The sequence below is a fragment of the Cyanistes caeruleus genome, chromosome 12, assembly GCF_971803275.1.
Source record: "Cyanistes caeruleus chromosome 12, bCyaCae1.hap1.1, whole genome shotgun sequence".
Taxonomy (NCBI): Eukaryota; Metazoa; Chordata; class Aves; order Passeriformes; family Paridae; genus Cyanistes; species Cyanistes caeruleus.
In genome coordinates, this window is record NC_141712.1 from 14,311,893 (window position 1) to 14,330,615 (window position 18,723).

The following is an 18,723-nucleotide window of genomic DNA, read 5'->3' on the forward strand; positions in this document are numbered from 1 at the left end:
CCTTATGGCATCTCCACAGCTTTTCGTATTTGCAAAACATGATTAAAGCAGTAGTGTGATACATAGATCTAGTTTTATTTTCTCATTCCATAGATGTTGTTTTGACACTTTTTCTCCACACAGATAGCAGATTTGGCCAATGAAGACACACCCCAGTTGTATGTGGCATGTGGTCGGGGGCCCAGGTCATCCCTGAGGGTTTTAAGACATGGACTTGAGGTAAGACATCCAGCACTTTAGAAGAACAGCCTGAGAGGTGAGGGTGGTGTGAGGAAATCCTTGAAATAAAGGTGCTGAAACGAGGGGATTCTCCTGCTGTACTCTGGAGAGCTACTTTCTCTTGCTTCTAGAGAAATAGAAGAGAAATAAATTGTACTGTTTATTCTTACAGTCTCAAAGGCTTTTTGTTTACTTGACTTCAACAAAACCTGCATTTTGTCTCTTCTAATACTTGAGTGTATTGAGCTGGAACATTCCTGTTGTCTGCCAGCTGCTGCTGATCTCTGCTGGGGGTGGATGACCTTGTTTTAAAGCTGATGATCCAAAGCAATAATGTTACCATATCATTGCTGACCATATTTTGCCCTGTAGCACATCTGGCATGGGCTGAGAGCATTAGAATTGGGAATTGTTAGCTTTCCTGTCCAGTTGTGGGAAAGCTTAAAAACTGCTGGTGGTTTGATTGCTTACTCTATTAAGTCTAAACATCTGTTTGCAAAAGAACCTTCTTCCTGTTTACTGTTAGGTATCCGAAATGGCCGTCTCAGAGCTGCCTGGTAACCCCAATGCTGTATGGACTGTGAGGAGGCATGTTGAAGGTATGCAGTATTTTCCTGAAGCACAGGGAGGCCATAATGTTTTTGTGTGTGTTTTGTTTGTTGTTGTTTCCCGGTTTTCTGTTCAAGGAGATAGAAATGGTGCTGCGTGATGCTTGTGTGCCATTCCCAGAAATTGTGGTTTGAGTCAGCAGCCACCTGCTTGTCTTTAGAAGCCACCCACCCTTTGGTCCCCTGGTATTGTCACACTTCCTTTTGACAAAGAGGCAGTTGCCTGCAGCTGCATCCATCGCCCAGTATGCTGTGTCAGCTGTACATTTGCAGCCTAAAGCTGCTGAACTTCCAATGAATTTCCATTTCCCATAAGTTTTTTGCCCATAAGTTCTTGCTCAAACATCAGCAGGCAGCAGCTATTCTTGTTGTTGGAGCATACTCACTATTCTTCATGTGTGTGTTGACAACTGTAGTAATCAGCTCTTTGTGAGAGAGTGGGATACAAATTATGGAACAAAGATGATAAATCAGCAACACTGTCTTTATTTATTACTTCCTTCTGTGCATATCTTTGAAAAAAACCACTCTGGACTAGGACATACTCTCTATTCAAGAGCCAGCAGTATGTAGAAGGTTGGTGATTCTGGGAAGATTTGAGGTTGGCAGAATATACTGGACTGGGGGTTTGGTTGGTTATTTGGTTTGGGTTTTTTTTAAGTTTGTGTTCTGAAATAATAGCTGTACTAACATACAAGAGGAAATGCAGTCCCTTCTCCTGCCTTTCTCTTGATGGTGAGAGCAGAATTGCACAGAAACACCTAAAAAGCTTGTAGGAAATCTGTTCTGGGTACTGGCAGGCTCAGGGATTATTTCCCAAGCAGTGCTTTGTATAACTCTCACAAAGGCTTCCCTAGGTTTATGCACGGGATCTAGGAAGGCCAGATTGTTGCAATAGAGGCTTTAGCCTGCTGTGGTGACATGATACCTTACATTTAAGCAGAGTAGCATGTCTTCCAGGGAACCAATAACCCTGTGGGAATTTCGAATGCTGCAGTGGGATTTATATACATGGTTTTCTGAAGAGGCATTCTAGTTTGTTAGAAACCTTTTCTCCAGCATTCTGGAAAAGAAATTGGTAAGATTTCCTCCCTCTGAGGACTGGAGGCTTCTGACATCACCTTACAGTTTTAAAATCTTTTCTCTTGGGATTCCAGAAGAAGACTTTGACTTTTCACGAGGTGGAGGACCATTGGTGATCTGCAGGAAGTGGACCAGTCTCATTGCCTCCTTTGCTTTCCACCTTTCAGATTCTCCAGGTTTCAGCATGATCATCTCCATGATTTCAGAAAGGCTGGAATCTGTAGCTGTTAAGCTGTGCTATTCACTGTATACAGTTGATAGATCTGTGAAACTGATCCCCAAGTTCCAACTCATGGAATTCAGAGATTAATTTAGTGTGTTTTAATCAGAAAGAGTTCAGAACCTTTACAGACATGTCTAATCTTTAAAGTTCCTTTGAGGACTCAGTTGGCAGTGTGGGGTTGCCCAGCTCTGCCTCGATGTTGCAGTATGTGTGTGTGCTGCAAGGCCTCTGTAAGAAACACCTGGGTCTGCAGTCTTCAAAGCAAATACTAACCTTGGCTGGTACGTGGTGATACTCACTACCAATACCAAGCCTTTTTTTTTCTTCCACAGGTGGCTGGTGGTGGAGGTGCTGATCACCACAGGTGTGTACCTACTGCTAGGGGCTACTGTACAGTACCACAGGTTAACCACAGAGAATCCCAACAGCATGGGGCTGCATTTATGCTAAGCATTTCAGTAAACAAATTCTAGAAACTGGTGTGCAGTTGAAGATTGTTGTCTTTGAAATTCAGTAGCTGAGGAGTAGAGAGCAGATCCCAGTCCATCTTGCAGTCCTTGGGAAGCAAAACAATCAACTGTGTCTCTGTGGGACAGGCAGTTCTTGCTAAAATTGGATGTGTGTGGTTAAGGGGTATTTTCAGCTCTGGTAGACCAAATTTAGGCTCCCAGCTGCTTTGTACAGACCTCCAAGAGAAAAAGATCAAGTGTGCTTGGAGCATTTGTAGGTATTGCTGGCATGGGAATGCCCTGTGGTTATGAGAATCATCTGCCTGTGAGACAGAAGTGGGTAGGATTTGCACCAAACCCTCTATTCCAGTTGAATATCTGTGGGTGTAGGTGTGTGCTCTGTTGTGTTGACAGATGAAAGCTGGGAGCTGAGAGTCAGCATTCCCTACCTGGCACTCTTACTGGAGGAGCAATGTGCAGTGAGTCAGTGCTGCAGACTCGCCACGCAGTAGTAAACAGAAGCCCAGGAAAATGTGCTGTCATCCCCATAGAGTCTGTTAACTGAGAGTGATCCTGAGCTCTGCCACTGCTCACCAGTTTGCTCAGAACTCCTCTGAGCTCATGGTGACTGTATTTGTGTCGGTGCAAATTCAGATGCCACAGAGCATGAGAAAACTGTTAGGACTGGAGTGGCATATAAGAATGGAATTCTCATGGACTAACTCAAACTGAATCCATGGCAAATAATAAAAAGCACAGTCGTCTAGAGTTCATGGACTGAAATGTCATGATTTCATAACTGGTTGTGATGTGTGCATGAAGCTGCAGAAAACTTGTAATGCATGTGTAGGAGAATGAGTCCAGCTGTGGCTCTTCAGAGTCATTAAAATGTCTCTGTTACTCACTGAAAGGAGCTGACTGGTGCAATTAGAACAGTAATAAGCATCTCTGAAGTCTTGTGTCTGCATACAAAATGATGTCTATCTGTTTAAAACTCTGGGGAGCCTGATGTTTTGCTTGGGATTGTGCAGAGCTAAGTAGATAGCTTTTCATATTAAAATCTATAGATCTTTTCTTTTTCTACCCCATGACACTGAGAATACTCTCAGTGTGCCCTAGGGATTTAGTCCTCTTAATTTCAACTAGGCTGCTATATTTTCTAAACCAGAATTTTATTGTTTGAACCTAGATGAATGTGTGTTATTCACTGACTTAATTCTGGTAAAGAAAACCCTTTATTTCAAAAGCTCCAGCAGAGAGTCATTAAGCAACACAGACTTCAAGCAGAAATGCACTTGTCACCATTATTGACACAGACTTAAAGGCATGCTCTAATATAAATGTAAGCCAATGGAAAGAAAGAGCAAAAAAAATATTAAGAGGTAGGAATGAGTTTTCATCTAGAGTAGGACTAAGGGAATCTGTTTTGTTTTCAGATGGGAGTTCTTTGTCCTATTCCAAATCACATGCTTAAATCTCCAGCTGGGACACAGTGGTTTATCATGAGAATTGACAGCCCCTAGGGAGGAAGGCAGCAGCTCTGAAGTAATTTGGAAAGCAACAGTGGTCTTTGAAATGGAATTCTTAGAACATCCTGTCTATGGGATATTTATGAATCAAATGCTTAGCCTGTGAACTGCTAGAAACTCCATGATTGAGGAATTCTGGTAGACTTCTGGTGTTGAAAAATTTGTGCAAATTTGTAGGAGAAGTTGCTGTTCAGTGTAGAAAATAAGCAGTGTGTGTGTCTTGCTGAACTCTTATCATCTACTGTTAATGTTGGAGGAATTCTCCAGTTTAGCCAAGCGTGCAAGTAGTTGGCTTTACTGATGGGGCTCTCTGCAGATTCAGTTCTTACGTTCTCATTCCCCCAAATGGACTGGTTTTTGTTCGTAGGGTTTTGGAGCTGTTGGTGGTTATAGGCTGTGAGTAGTTAATAGAATAGTAATGGAGTTCATGTCACAGACTTCTGTTGAAATTGCTTTCGTTACACAGAACTTTTCAGTTTGATCAGAGCTGTGGTCTGTATACCAGATGTTGCAGAGAAGAAGGATGGATTTTTTAATTTTTCACTTGCATATTTTCAGCTGTATGTAAGAGCTTTTTGTTATAAACGTGACACAGCAGGTTTGGCAATGCTTCCATCTAAACAGGGTGGATAAGAAAAGGATTAGTTCTTCAAGCTTTTGTTTTGGTTAACCCAGCTCAGGTTCTTTAGGCTGCTGCATTGTATTTTGTGGCATCCTGTTTCCATCCCAGTGAAACTCCTCTATTTTCCTTTTCTGTTATTAGCCACTTCTCCATGTCTCCCATGTTTGAAAACTATGGAGAATCTCCTTTCAAGGGCAGAAACTGACAGCTCTCTTACACCCTCACCTCCACTAGATATGCTGTGGTGCCCAAGGCTGAGGTTTGGGTTGAGTTGGGTTAAAAAGAGGAATTTTCTTTTTAAGAAATAGCAGTTGCATGACAACAGCAGCAGAAGTGGAGTTGCTTCTCTGAGGCAATCTTATTTGTCTTCCAAGGCTCTTGGCTCTATTTCCCAATAGATTTCATTGTTTCTGTTGCTTTTGGTATTCTGTTTTAATGAGATTGTCCTCTTCCCCTCTTAAGACCTATTACTTTCTGCAGAGTGAAAGCAGACAGCAGTAAACTGGGACATTTGCTTTACCCAGTCCTACTACCCTCATTTCCCACAAAGTTTCCCTATTTCCAAATGAGCTCTTTAGATTATTTTCATTAGCATAGCTCCTCCATGTCCAAGCTACAGGAGTCTCCCACGCTGTCCCCTTTGGGAGAAGCCAGTACTGGAGATAATAGAGCAAACACTGACCTTTACTTCCATTGGGATAAATGACAGTATTGCAACTATCTTTAAAATCTAATTGTTTCTTATCCCAGGAGATCTCACAATGTGAGTAGAAGCCAGTTGAGCTTTTGGAGGAGGATAGAGCAGGTTTAACCCTAAATTCTGCTGCAATGCACTCTAATTGTTCACTGCAGCCTTTTATTGCGTGGCTGCTAGATAGAGATTGTACTGCAGCCTCCTGTGTGCAACATCTGTGGTGTGGTTTCTGCAGATAGATTCCTTACGTTCAAATTTTTGGAGTATTTAGTTTGACTTTGTTGGGTGTTAAATCTGGATTCAGCTCCTTGGGTGAGGGGGGACAACAGTTTTAAAAGCTTTGAGAACTTGAGCGTTCTTTGAAAAAAACTAGATGAGAATCTTTCTTGCCAGAATGCAGAGTATGGTGAATTGACTGTGGATCTGGATCGTGGTTTGATCCCTGGCTCGGTCTTGCATTGTTTGGAGTCCAGCAGTGGCTGGCTTTTGGACAGCGTGTCCTAGAGCGAACTTGTGCAATACTGTCAGCAGCTGTAATTGTCACAGGAATTCTGCTGAAGAGCAACTGCTAGACATTTGTCAGACTGCTGATTGTGTTGGGAAGCCTTGCATTTATTAAATCAGTACTCTTTTTTTTGTCTCCCTTGACCAGATGAATTTGATGCTTACATTATTGTGTCCTTCGTAAATGCCACGCTGGTGCTGTCTATCGGAGAGACTGTAGAAGAAGTGACTGACTCTGGATTCCTGGGTACTACACCCACCTTGTCCTGCTCTCTTCTTGGTGATGATGCTTTGGTACAGGTAATGGAAGAAAAAAATGTTCTTTCTGACGTGTCTACTATGTCTGCCACTCACAGCTTGCTGCACAGATGTGATTTCTGCAGTAGTGCAACACATGTCTGAAGATGCAGGCTGGCAGAGAATGATGCTGATTTAGCCTGTCCCTTTTTATATCTTGCTAAGTGAAACTGGACCACTCCAAAATGGTCCTAATCTCCTTCAGTTGCCCCTTGCTGTGGTTAAAAGATGAAGTTCTCCCAGCTGGCAAGTATCTTCCTGTTGGTTCAGCCTCGTGCATAGCTGATGGACCACTGGCTGCCAGGAGCAGTTCTTGCCTTTGGCTTCTGCTGAGTCAGAACCACTAGTGAAAGGGGAGTTGTGAAGAGATGGTAAATACAGAGTTGATGGGACTTTTTTTTTTCCTTCAGGTTTATCCAGATGGGATTCGGCACATCCGAGCAGATAAGAGAGTAAATGAATGGAAGACACCAGGAAAGAAAACCATTGTAAAATGTGCTGTGAACCAAAGACAAGTAGTGATAGCACTGACTGGAGGAGAACTGGTTTACTTTGAGATGGACCCGGTATGTGTGTTAATGTTGTGAATGAGTTTGGTAGAGTGAGGTATGGGTTATGCCAGTGATTGATCCTTGATCAGACCTGCGGAAAAGGATTCAGAAGTAGAGCATTCTTCTAGAATGGATATATCAAAGCCCTGCATATCAAGACTGTCTATCTGAGATAATTTAAGGGCTAATTAAGGTCTCTGAAGGTCATAACTGAGGCTGAAAATTGTGTATTTGTACTCTTGCTCTTCTGGTTCTTCCAATTGTAGCTGAAATAAATGGTTTAAAAATTGCGATGTTGTTTATATAACAAATCCAAAGCATTGTTTAAAAACGAAGTATCTAATTAGTAAGTCATATGTTTTTCTTTCTCAGTCAGGACAGCTGAATGAGTACACAGAGAGAAAGGAGATGTCGGCCGACGTCGTTTGCATGAGCCTGGCCAACGTTCCCCCTGGGGAGCAGCGTTCCCGGTTCCTTGCTGTTGGACTGGTGGACAACACTGTCAGAATTATTTCACTTGACCCTTCGGTGAGTAGCTGTTGTGATTTTTTTCTGTGCTGAATACTTCTTTCTGGAGACCTAAAAGGGCGTCTTTAAGCTCCTTAGATGGAGCTTGAATCCTGTCTTGCTATGCCAAGCCTTGCTGACTGGTGTTTTCTCTCTCCTGTTTCCCTCAGGATTGCTTACAGCCCCTGAGTATGCAGGCGCTGCCCGCACAGCCCGAGTCGCTGTGCATCGTGGAGATGGGTGGCACAGAGAAGCAGGATGAGCTGGGAGAGAGGGGCTCCATTGGCTTTCTGTACCTGAACATTGGACTGCAGGTGAGGGGTTCCTCATGCCTGGCAGGCATGTCTTGAGGAGCTTTTGCTTGAAAGGTGGATTGTTAAAATAGCCCTGTCATCATGTAGTGCAACACAAAGCCTGATTTCCCTCTTTGTTACAATGTGTTTGATAAGGGTGTCTGGGGAATTCACTCTGTGAGTTTCCCCACACATTTTTATGCTAAAGACTAATCAAAAGACAGTGTATTATCCCAGATTTTATGTAGGACAGTCTGTGCTTTTCCCATTCAAGAAGGAAGGCATATTTTAAGAAATATTTCTGGGTGAAATGTTGAGTAGCTCTTTAAAAACTGCCTGTAGGGCAGAGTATCAAACAAGTAACTGCCCACTAACAGAGGCTCTGCTTTAATAACTCTGCTATTACACAGCTTTTTGTTGTATCCAGTACAGACGCTCTGATCTTTGACCAAAAAATGTTGTTTTGATAATTCCACATGTAGTAAAAATGATCAGCACAGTTTAGGTTCTTCCTCATGCCTCAAGTTTGATGTCAGAATGCAAACTTTTTTTAATGAGCATGAGTTTTTGGGTAAAATCTTTGTGCCAAGAGGGATGAGGATCTGAAATCCACCCTCAGGTTCTTACAGCTTATGTGACACTAAAGTCCTTGGTCTGTTTTTTATTCTGGAGAGGGTCTTTTCTGCCCTGTAGCACTGTGCAGGAGCTGTGCTTTCTTTGCTCTTAAAAGTGTGGCCGTAGGGGAGAGTTGTACTGACAACTAGGAAAACAAACAGCTAATTCTTCATAAATTGCCTCTCTCAATTGTTTAGAATTATGCATGTAGTAAGTTAACTTCTTACCTTCAACCTGGATCTTTTTGTTTCGCTGCTGTTAAGAACGGTGTGCTGCTGCGAACCGTCCTGGACCCCGTCACCGGCGATCTCTCTGACACCAGGACCAGATACCTTGGCTCCCGGCCTGTCAAACTCTTCCGTGTCCGAATGCAAGGCCAAGAGGCGGTAAGAGAGGCGAGCTCTTGCAGTGGTACAGATCCACTCTCCAGGCATCACATCCCAGCTTTTCCTATGGGTGGGCAGAGTGGGAAAGCGCATCCCTGCAGCACAGCAGGACCCTCTGGGTAGGGGTGGGAAGTAAAATGACTTCATTATGGAGCTGCCTGGCTCGCAGCTTGTTCTTTCACAAACAGCCTTGTTCTTATTCCCCTTACTGCTGTGTAGTGCTGTCCTGCCTTCTCTGAACTAGGATTCATCTGACCCATAGGCTGTGTTTACAGTGTGCTTGGAGAGCTCTGAGCAGATTCTTGGGCTTAGAGACACATCTTGCCTGCTTTAGCTGACAGAGAGATGGCGAGAGCTCTGTGCAGAAACCTTACCCTTGAATGCTTGATGCAGAGAGTGGTTGTGTCCTTGCATGTTGGGAATAGCTTAGCCAAAGGCTGGACAGCTGCCATACATGGTTCAAGGAAAATATTTGCAAGATTTGGCATAGAAGGAAGAATGTGTTTCATCAGAAGTGCCAATTCCAGGCCTTCTGATGTGGCACTGGGGAAATCAGCCACCCCCTGCTTGACTCATTTTTGGATGACACCTTCAGAGTTGAGAAATAATGCTGATCAGCCTAGGGGGCTGGATCTGGAAATTTGTGCTCTGCTGTAGTGTTATGGTACAGTGGGTGAATCTCTTCAACTTACTCCTGCCAGCTGTAGCTGCAAAAGAATACCTGTAGAGTAAACAAGTGCTTTTCAGCTTTGAGATCAGCTGTTGTCACTCAGGCAGAAACTAAGGTTGTGCTGAAACTCATTTAGCCAAATGTTTAAAGCTGATAAGTTTGGAAGTCAATCTGCTTCCTTTGTTTCTCATAATTTGATTTAGGTTAGTGATGATTTTCAATAAATTTCACTAAGAGTGGAACAGCATTCGGATTGTGATGAAGCAGTAAATATTTTAAAAGACCTGTTCCTGTTAGAACAAGCTGTTAAAAAAAAGGAGATATGATAGTATTGTTGATCTTGACTTTTACAGGTAATAGGTTTAGTGCACCTCAGTTGGGGTGTTTGTTGTCTTGATAGTGCTTTAAAGTTCCTTTTTATGCCATATGCAATTTCCAGAGAAAGCTGAAAGTAAGGAGTGTCTCCCCAGGTGTGCTCTGAGCCGGGTGGGGTCCACCCACAAGAATTCAGTTGTTGCAGTGGGGAAGAGTTGGGCAGTGTCCATCCATTCCTATTGCATAAAGTGAGCTTTCTTCCATTCCCAGACCTAATAAATTTGCTTCCTGTCTTTCCCAGGTGCTGGCCATGTCAAGCCGTTCCTGGCTTAGTTATTCCTATCAGTCACGCTTCCACCTGACTCCCCTGTCTTATGAGACACTGGAGTTTGCATCTGGTTTTGCTTCTGAGCAGTGCCCTGAGGGCATTGTGGCCATCTCCACAAACACATTGAGGTAAGCACCAGGAAACACAAATGCTTCCGGGCTGGGGTGCCAGGCAGGTGAAGTGGTGAATTCCAGCTGACATTCAGAAGGAAAGAGGTAAAGTGACTAGACTTCAAAAAGACTTTTTTATTATGCATAGTGATTTGAATGATAGAATAGAATTTGAATGATGATAGAAACACTTAGATATGTTTCAGAAAACAGACAATTTAAGGAAAGTTAATGCTCTCAAGAAGAGATGGGAGTGTGCTTCTCAGATTTGTATTTTCTAACTTTTTAAAATAAGTGTAATTCAAGTTATTCTTCAATGCTCTGATCCTGAGAGAGGGAAGCTTTTAATAAATGTGGACCTGTTATGTACTAGGATCTTGTGGTTTGTGATCTGAATTGGCTGCTTTGCAGGAAATGAACCACGTGATTTCAGAAACCAGAGGCATGACAGGGATGTATTTGTTGCCTTTTTTAAAGTTCAGCTGAGATACTAAAAAGATAAATGAAAATAATGGACCACAAATTCAGATGCTGTGCTGTATGCACTTGAACAGGCACTTTTTTCATATCTGTCCTCATTGAAATATTTACAGCATTCATTGCTTTTAAAGGAGCCATTCTTTCTGGAAAGACTTGTGGTTTTTAGACACCAAATGCCAGAAGAACTGGCATTTCAGCTGGCAAGTCACAGGAAGAAAGAGCTGGCATTGCCTTTTTCATACTCTTTTTAACTGAAGTGCCTCTGAGGAGCATTTGATTATATGTCAGTGTCACATTGAGATTCAGATGATGTGTTCCCCAAACGTGCACTTTCTTTCTTCCATGTGCTCTTTGTTCCTCTTGGGATACACTTGTTTCAGCACCAGTCAGAATGCACCCTGGGACAGCAGGAGCCTTCAAAGACCTTGTGCTGCAGCACACACCTGTCTCACATCATGGGCTCCCATTTTAGGGTGTTAGTTTTGCTCTGCTCTCTGGAGCTGTTTTCTAGTTGCTGTTCTAGTTCTCTGGCCTGAGAAAGGTGCTGGTTCTCTCTAGCACTAGGCAGTTTCACAAAAAAGAAGTTCTGCTCCAGTTGTATTTTTGGGTATCTGTTTTTAGACCGTGTTCAACACATGTTGCATCTTTGTCCCCCAGGATTTTGGCACTGGAGAAGCTGGGAGCAGTCTTCAACCAGGTTGCCTTCCCATTGCAGTACACACCCCGAAAATTTGTCATTCACCCAGAAAGCAACAACCTGATCATCATTGAGACAGACCACAATGCTTACACTGAGGCCACAAAAGCACAGAGGAAGCAGCAAATGGCTGAGGTAATTGGGGTGGGGGACAGGTACACTCATCTGTTCCCCACAGGGCACTTCTGCAGCTGGAAGTGCTTCCTGCTCATTAGTTCCCAGCTGCCATTACCTGCAGGGCTTTCTACCCTGTGTGAATGCAGGGGCTGGAAGAGGAGTGGAGATCTGCCTCAAAACACAAATTTCAGCAGAATGCACCACTTCCCAGTGTTCCTTCTTTTGCCTCTTGAGCACCACCCTAGTGGAGGACAGTCCTGCTTGTGTAACACCTTTCTGTGGGGTTTCTGTGGTTGGTTGAGGATGCTTGCATTTCAGTGGATTGTTTATTTTCTTCTCAAGTCTGTTTCCCGGGTTGTTGATTTGAAGAAACAGCTCCTGAGACAATTGTCCCTTGGGCAGGGCAGAGCTGACACAGCTGTACTCTGAGCTGTAGAAACTCCCTGGGATAAGCTCAGGGTGGGTGGAACCATTGGGACTTAATGGGGTTTATGTCTTCACAGGTAGTACCTTGCCCCAGAATACCTGGGCTTAGGTAAAACAGGGAGATTGTATTCTATGCAGAGCATCAGGATGCTGGGAAAGGAAATAACTGAGCTGCTCTTTTCTCCTGTCCCTTTAATGCTGTAGGAAATGGTGGAAGCTGCAGGTGAGGATGAGAGGGAGCTGGCTGCAGAGATGGCTGCAGCCTTTCTGAATGAGAATCTTCCTGAGTCCATCTTCGGTGCCCCCAAGGCAGGGAATGGTCAGTGGGCCTCTGTTATCAGAGTGATGAACCCCATTCAGGGAAATACATTAGATCTGGTCCAGCTGGAGCAGAATGAAGCTGCTTTCAGGTAAGAAGCATTGCCAGATGCAGGAAAAGTCCCTGCTTGTGATGAGTCTTAGGTGCTTTTTTTTCTTTTTGTTTATCTGTAACTGAGCTGAAATTCAGGTGGAACATGTTATCAAGAGACTAGCTTGAAATTCCAGAAGTGATTTGTCTTGCCTTTCCTTCCCTTCTAACCTTGATCTTGTCCACATGTGGCATTAAGAGGTGGTGGTGCTCCAAATGTGGTTGCTGGACGCCAGTGCCTAAGGAACAGCACAGGGATGTAAATGGTAGATAAGAGAGCTAGGAACAAGAGAATGTGCTCTTATCTCTCGCTTTTCCTTCTCATCCAGATAAACTGAGGATAGATTAAATGGAAAGGGAAGTGTTAAAGGACTGGAGGGGAAAACCAACACAATAACCATGAAGAATAGCAAGTGCCTTAGGAGGTGAAAGTAGAGTTAGGTCATGTTAGTCCAACAGGCTGACCTGCCATTTCCAACCTGCCTGAGCTATTTACTGAGCAGGAAATAACATGGAAGATGAGGAAAGTTGTTTTTATATGTCCCAATGGGAACAGCCTTTGAAAAACAGCTTCTAGTAGATTTTTGCAGATCACTAGGCAGTGTCCAGCCTGTGAAAGTGTAAAGTAACACTGGGCATTGTGAAAACATAAAATACTTTGGGCATATGTGACAGTTGTAACACCCATGGAGAGTGTGGAAGAATGAACAAATCTGCGTTAAACATTTCTACAAAGAGAAAAATGACCTCTTAAAAGGGAGTGTCAGTTTTGAAGGGTTGGATTCTCAAACCGCTGCTGGGCAGGTGCAGGTTGTGCTGTCAGGGAATCCAGTCCAGGTGGGCAGTGTTAGTGTGATGATGACACTGATGTCCTGCTGTGTCCTGTCGTTTCCAGCGTGGCTGTGTGCCGGTTCTCCAACACTGGTGATGAGTGGTACGTGCTGGTGGGAGTCGCCAAGGACCTGATTCTGAACCCACGCTCAGTTGCTGGGGGGTTTGTCTACACATACAAGCTGGTGAATAGTGGTGAGAAGCTGGAGTTTCTCCACAAGGTGAGGGGAGTGATGGCATCATTGCCAGGCTGTGTTGGAGTAGCTCTTGCTTGCCTGGGTGCTGCAGTGATATTGCAGTACTTGGTGCATCCTGGGCAAGGTTATCGTGCTGGTGGTACACACTGGAAGCAGCCTTGGAGAAAATTAGCTGCCTCCTACAAAATCATCTGGTACATCTTTTGCAGAGCTGAGGATTGAACACAGATATCACAAGAGTTCCAGTTTTACCCATTTAATTGGGTAAATTGGAAAGGAGCAGTGTTTTTCATGCCCCTGTTAGGGAGGGGAGGGAAATGGCTCTGTTTGCTTTCTGGAATATGAGCTCAGAGAGCTGCTTAAGCACTTGTTTACAGAGCAAATTCATAGTCAGATCACTTGAACCCTGGTGCTAAGACTGTCAGTCCTTGGCTGACCATGTGCAGCTGTTGTGAGCTGTCATCTTCCTTGGATGCTGTTTGATTGTGTGTAGAAATGATTAGTGACCAACTTGTTTGATAGGTCTCGGGGGCTTCAGCAAAGGTTTCAGCAGAAAAATTACTGTTCTTTCCACATGCTTCCAGCATGGCTGAGATTTGAGCAGATGAACACATGGAAAGGAATGTTGTGGCTTACTCACTTCCTAGAGTCCTGATGAAATGAGTGGGTTCTGTCCTGGACTGCAGCCTTTTCTGATGCCACTGAATACCCACTGGGAAGTTAACAGAGTTGAAGTTGTGAAATAAACTTCTTAGCCAGTGCAGTCAAGCTAGGAATGCTGTAGCTGGAAGCTCTCTATGTTTTCCCTTCCTCTGCTGTGGCTGATCATTTTGGATTGATTAGCAGTGGGAGATTTTTCAGACAGTAACCCTGTCTGAGTTACTGAAATGGTGGACACACTGTAGTTGTTCATAATTTCTTTGGTGGCAATGTCAGATGGCTGAATTACATTCATGCCTTGCTTTAAAAACTGGGTAGATTCAGGCAAAGTTTTTCTGTTGGATGTAAACCAAAATGAAAAACTGAGGCAACCAGTCCCTTTTCTTCTTTTGCTGCCTGCCCTGTATGAGGTTCTTACAGCAGTCCTGTGCTTCAGTTAAGGTGTGCTGCCAGCAGTGTGTCATGTGTGAGTGCCCATGGCTGTCTTTGCTCTATGTGTGACATCTGCTGCTGTCAAAAGGCCTGCAAAGGACTGACCTGTTGCCTCTCCTGTAGAAAAAGATTGTTATTAGCCTTGTACATTGAAAACCTTGGAACAGGCCAGTGAACCTCAACCATACCATTAGCTGAATCTGGTCTGAAGGTTTATATATGGCTAGCTGTCTTAATGAGAATTTTATCATCTTCCTCTTCCCTCTCTAGACCCCTGTGGAGGAGGTCCCTGCAGCCATTGCTCCATTCCAAGGCCGAGTCTTAATTGGAGTTGGAAAACTCCTACGTGTATATGACCTGGGCAAGAAGAAACTGCTTCGGAAATGTGAGAATAAGGTACTGCCTTCTGTTCCTGACCAGAGTCAATTTGGAATGAGTGGTACTTTGCAGCAAGAGTGAAACATGGGGGTTAGCTCAAGTGTGTCGGTTTATTTGGTCATTAGAGCTGTGTGTTTGCCTTGCTGGGTGCATCTATCCGGAGTAGTGCTGGACTAGATTGGGCTGCTGTGCTGCCCCTCTGCATCCCACACCCATACACCATTTTCTTAGCACCATTCTGACAGTGGTTGCAAGTTCCTTTTTGTCCCTGTTACTGACCATGTGCAGGGGTCTGTACAGACTGTTCCTTTGGCTGCTGCGAATGTGAGAGGTCTTAACAAGATAGATGATGATTGCTGGAAATGTTTTGTTAGTTTGGCTGATAAGCAGCTGGGGGACAGAAGCTGGAGGGGGGTGCATATGACCACCTCATCAGATCCCCAGAGTGTTGAAAAGGGGATTTTCTCTTTCAAGTAGACAGTCTTCCTTGCTGAGCATCTCTGGTACTTCAGGAAAAGAAAAGCGTGATTTTCTAACTCTTAATTGCCTGTTCCTCCCTCTCTCGTGCAAGCTGCAGAACCTGTGCCAGTAGCTCATTATTCCACAAAAGAACTCCAACAAGCTAATAGACTGGGAACTTGTAGGGGATTTTTTTTTTCCCAAAACATTACTCACATCTCACATGAAAAGTTGAAGCTTTTGTTCTTGGGCCGTCCATAACCATATAGTGAGGAGACATGGAAACGATGCCTGCTTGTAGGGATGTCCTGGCATCTCCAATCGTGGGCTCACTTCTTCTCTGGACAGTGCTCATAAAGGGAAGGCTGTGAATGCCACATGGTGCTTGCTAGATTGCCCTGTGTTGATGGTGTATTTAGAGTGGGACTGTAGTATGGCAGAAGTGAGGGGTAGTTTTGGAGGAAATGATGGGGAGCAGGAAGCGAGCTGTAGTTCACAGCGGGAAATAGTGTTTCAACTGGAGTAGGGTGATGCTTCTCTGTTTGAAGCACTGAGGTTTTGTCCTTTCTCTCTTAAAAGCACATTGCCAACTACATCTGTGGGATCCAAACCATTGGGCACAGAGTGATTGTCTCAGATGTTCAGGAGAGTTTCATCTGGGTGCGTTACAAAAGGAATGAGAACCAGCTCATTATCTTTGCTGATGATACTTACCCCCGGTGGGTCACTACAGCAACACTCCTGGATTACGATACTGTGGCTGGAGCAGACAAGTTTGGTAACATCTGTGTGGTGAGTGTGCCGTGCTGAAGTCGGGGCTTTTTGGACATATTTTCCCTTAAAACATCCATGATTTATCTTAAAAGAATGAGAATCTGTCATTAGCTGGAGACAACGCCCTGTACCACTGACTTGTTTTCATGGGGTGACTGTCATCATAGTGGGCTGCAGTTTATCTGTTTGTTAAATGAAGCAAATAAGTTAAAGCATCAGCAGGTCATAAACATTATTTCTGAGGTATCCAGTAATTTATGTTTATATTTATATTGTCTCAAAGCTTACTGTCAGTAAGCCTTGAAAAGAAGTTTGTTGCTGTGAGAGGGCCTATGAAAACTTGAGTCAGGGTTATCACTCTTTCTGACTAAGCCTCATCGCTGGCATTTAGCTTTCTCTGTCACTTCCTCTTCACAGTTGGCTTTGTCAGCCAACACTTCCCCACTTGGCTGGATTTCAGCAAGGGAGGAGGAAAGAATAGATGGTCTTTCTGGCAGAGCTTTGATCTCTTTCTGAAGCGTGCTCGGGTGCTTTGGAGTGCAGAGTTCAGCAAGTGTCAGATGCTGCGCCTGCAGGATTTGGCCAACACACAGAGATCAGTCCTCTTCAGTTTTCCTGCCCCACATCCATCAGACTGTTTCCTTTGTGGAAACCACCTTCAGATCAGTTTGACCATACCTCCCAGGGTGATCTATGAGTGCTAGGCCAGGCAGAGGCTGGTTGTGGGGCCCTGCCTGTATTTCTGAGTGATGGGCTATTGGTCTTGATACCACAGTTGTCATATAACTGTAGAGGCTGTTTTGGAGAGGCACCTGGATGATTCTACTGTGAGTGTAAAGTGGTTCTTGCAGAGTCCAGTAAAGCAGCCTTTCCAACAGCACAAGGGTTCTCCAGAGATGTGCTGCTGCTCTGCAGCTTGCTATTTCTTCCTTCCTCTTTCAACACAGGTGAGATTGCCTCCCAACACCAATGATGAGGTAGATGAGGATCCCACAGGCAACAAAGCTCTCTGGGACAGAGGCCTGCTTAATGGAGCATCACAGAAGGTAACACTTTGTGGGAAGCACATGGTTATTGTAAGAAAAGAATGCACTGCTTTTCTGTGAAGGCCTTTGCAGTGTCGTCCAGGACATGTATTGGCCGTTCTGCTTCTGCACAATCTGCTGTGCTGTGGGTGATCTGTTTTCACTGTTACTGCAAGCCAAATTTCTGAAATCACAGCTGAAGTCTGTTTGGTGTGTTTAATGGAAGTAGCTCATTTTCTTTTGCTGCTTTCTCTCATTACTTACATCCGTTTGTCCAGCTGAGTTCTGCCATCTGGTCACAGGTGGAAGGCACTTCCTCTCTAGAAAGGCATTTCAGAACTAGCAGTTGGCTGAATTTATTCTGCTTTCCTCTCTCAAGCCCTTTGATGCTTTTATATAAGCTTAAGAAAAAACATGCTTCTGTGCTTTCCTTTCAGGCTGAAGTGATTATGAATTATCACGTGGGAGAAACGGTGCTTTCCTTGCAGAAGACCACACTGATTCCAGGAGGCTCTGAATCTCTTGTTTATACAACCTTGTCAGGGGGGATAGGAATCTTGGTCCCTTTTACTTCCCATGAGGTAAGCAAGCCCAAGCATCAGGCTGCAGTCTTGCTGCTTTTTGTGCACCCATCCGCAGCCAGTATATTAAATATACTGCATTTCCTGGAGGGCTCCACAGTGCCTGAAAACCTGAGCTACAGGAGAGCCTGCAGCTCCAGTGCAGAAGGAAAGAAAAGGAGTTTGCTGAGTCCTGCATTGGTTCTATAAAGAGTTTAAAGCATTCTTTGTTGCACTGTTCTGAATATGTTTGTGCTTTCAAGGAGCTTTGGGTGATTCAGTGTGGAGGGAGGAGTCCTTTGGCGTGTTTTGTGTAGCCTCTAGGCTGTTGATGAGGCAATGATGTTTCAAGTCCTGAGGATGGTACTCTGTTCTGTATTTGCTGTGGCCTCTTGGACCACAGTGGATAGCCAGACATTCCCTGTTGGAGCTGCAGCTCTGTGCTGCACAGCTGCCCTGTGCCTCGTTTCCTGGGAGGCTGATCCTGACCAGGGTGGCTGCTTAGCTCTGCTGTGGGTGCTTCCCAAGTGGAAGTGATGAGGAGGTAGCCGTGACTTTGGCTGCTGTGTGCAGGGCTGCCCTGGCAGTCTGTTAATCACAGAGCCACAGAATGGTTTGGATTGAAAGGGACATTTAAAGTTCATCTCATCCAATTCCAAATGGCCATATAATGGCACTGTTTCAGCCAGTGCAGGAGCACCTTCTGATGGGTGTTGTCTTGCCTTGCTAGCAGCACTGATGTGTACCAAACTGTTCTCTTATCAATCCTTTATCTCCCCAGGATCATGACTTCTTCCAGCATGTGGAAATGCACTTACGGTCTGAGCACCCTCCTCTCTGTGGACGAGACCATCTCAGTTTCCGTTCCTACTACTTCCCAGTGAAGGTAAGCCCTGAGCACATGGGTCACCTGGTCACAGAGGGCAGAGAGTTGCTTTGGGGCACAGAGCTGCCTTGAGGCTGGCAGAAGCAAGGCAAGGTTATTGTGTTGGACACAGCAAAGTTGCTGTTTAGTGGGGAGAACTGAGGTACTGTCAGTAATGGCTTGTGTAGTGCCTGTAGCAGCAGGCTCTTGAGCAGCAGTCTGTAAGGAGAACAATACTTAGCTCTTAATACATGTCTGGTTTGGTTTCTTAACTCTTGTAATGAGTCTCCTGAGGGCTGGTCCTAAGACCCAAGCCCAGAGGTGCTCTAGTTGCATTTCTCCACTTCCCACAGCATCTCTGTTTTCCACCAAGAAAAGCAGCATTACGTAGCTGTTGGTGTGGCTGGGTC

At 44.5% G+C, this 18,723-nt stretch overlaps 1 protein-coding gene across 2 annotated transcripts in view; it reads left to right on the forward strand.

Moving 5' to 3' along the window:
* SF3B3 (splicing factor 3b subunit 3) overlaps positions 1 to 18,723 on the forward strand; it is a 28,516-nt gene that overhangs the window by 8,286 nt on the left and 1,507 nt on the right. For both annotated transcript variants that reach the window (XM_023934673.2, XM_023934671.2), the window contains exons 10-25: positions 124 to 219; positions 746 to 818; positions 6,080 to 6,231; positions 6,639 to 6,794; positions 7,152 to 7,307; positions 7,457 to 7,600; positions 8,458 to 8,580; positions 9,867 to 10,021; positions 11,141 to 11,315; positions 11,928 to 12,133; positions 13,028 to 13,184; positions 14,523 to 14,648; positions 15,669 to 15,881; positions 16,811 to 16,909; positions 17,326 to 17,469; positions 18,230 to 18,334. In XM_023934673.2, the coding sequence (XP_023790441.1) occupies positions 124 to 219; positions 746 to 818; positions 6,080 to 6,231; positions 6,639 to 6,794; positions 7,152 to 7,307; positions 7,457 to 7,600; positions 8,458 to 8,580; positions 9,867 to 10,021; positions 11,141 to 11,315; positions 11,928 to 12,133; positions 13,028 to 13,184; positions 14,523 to 14,648; positions 15,669 to 15,881; positions 16,811 to 16,909; positions 17,326 to 17,469; positions 18,230 to 18,334 (2,280 nt within the window). The remainder of the gene's footprint in view (positions 1 to 123; positions 220 to 745; positions 819 to 6,079; positions 6,232 to 6,638; positions 6,795 to 7,151; positions 7,308 to 7,456; positions 7,601 to 8,457; positions 8,581 to 9,866; positions 10,022 to 11,140; positions 11,316 to 11,927; positions 12,134 to 13,027; positions 13,185 to 14,522; positions 14,649 to 15,668; positions 15,882 to 16,810; positions 16,910 to 17,325; positions 17,470 to 18,229; positions 18,335 to 18,723) is intronic.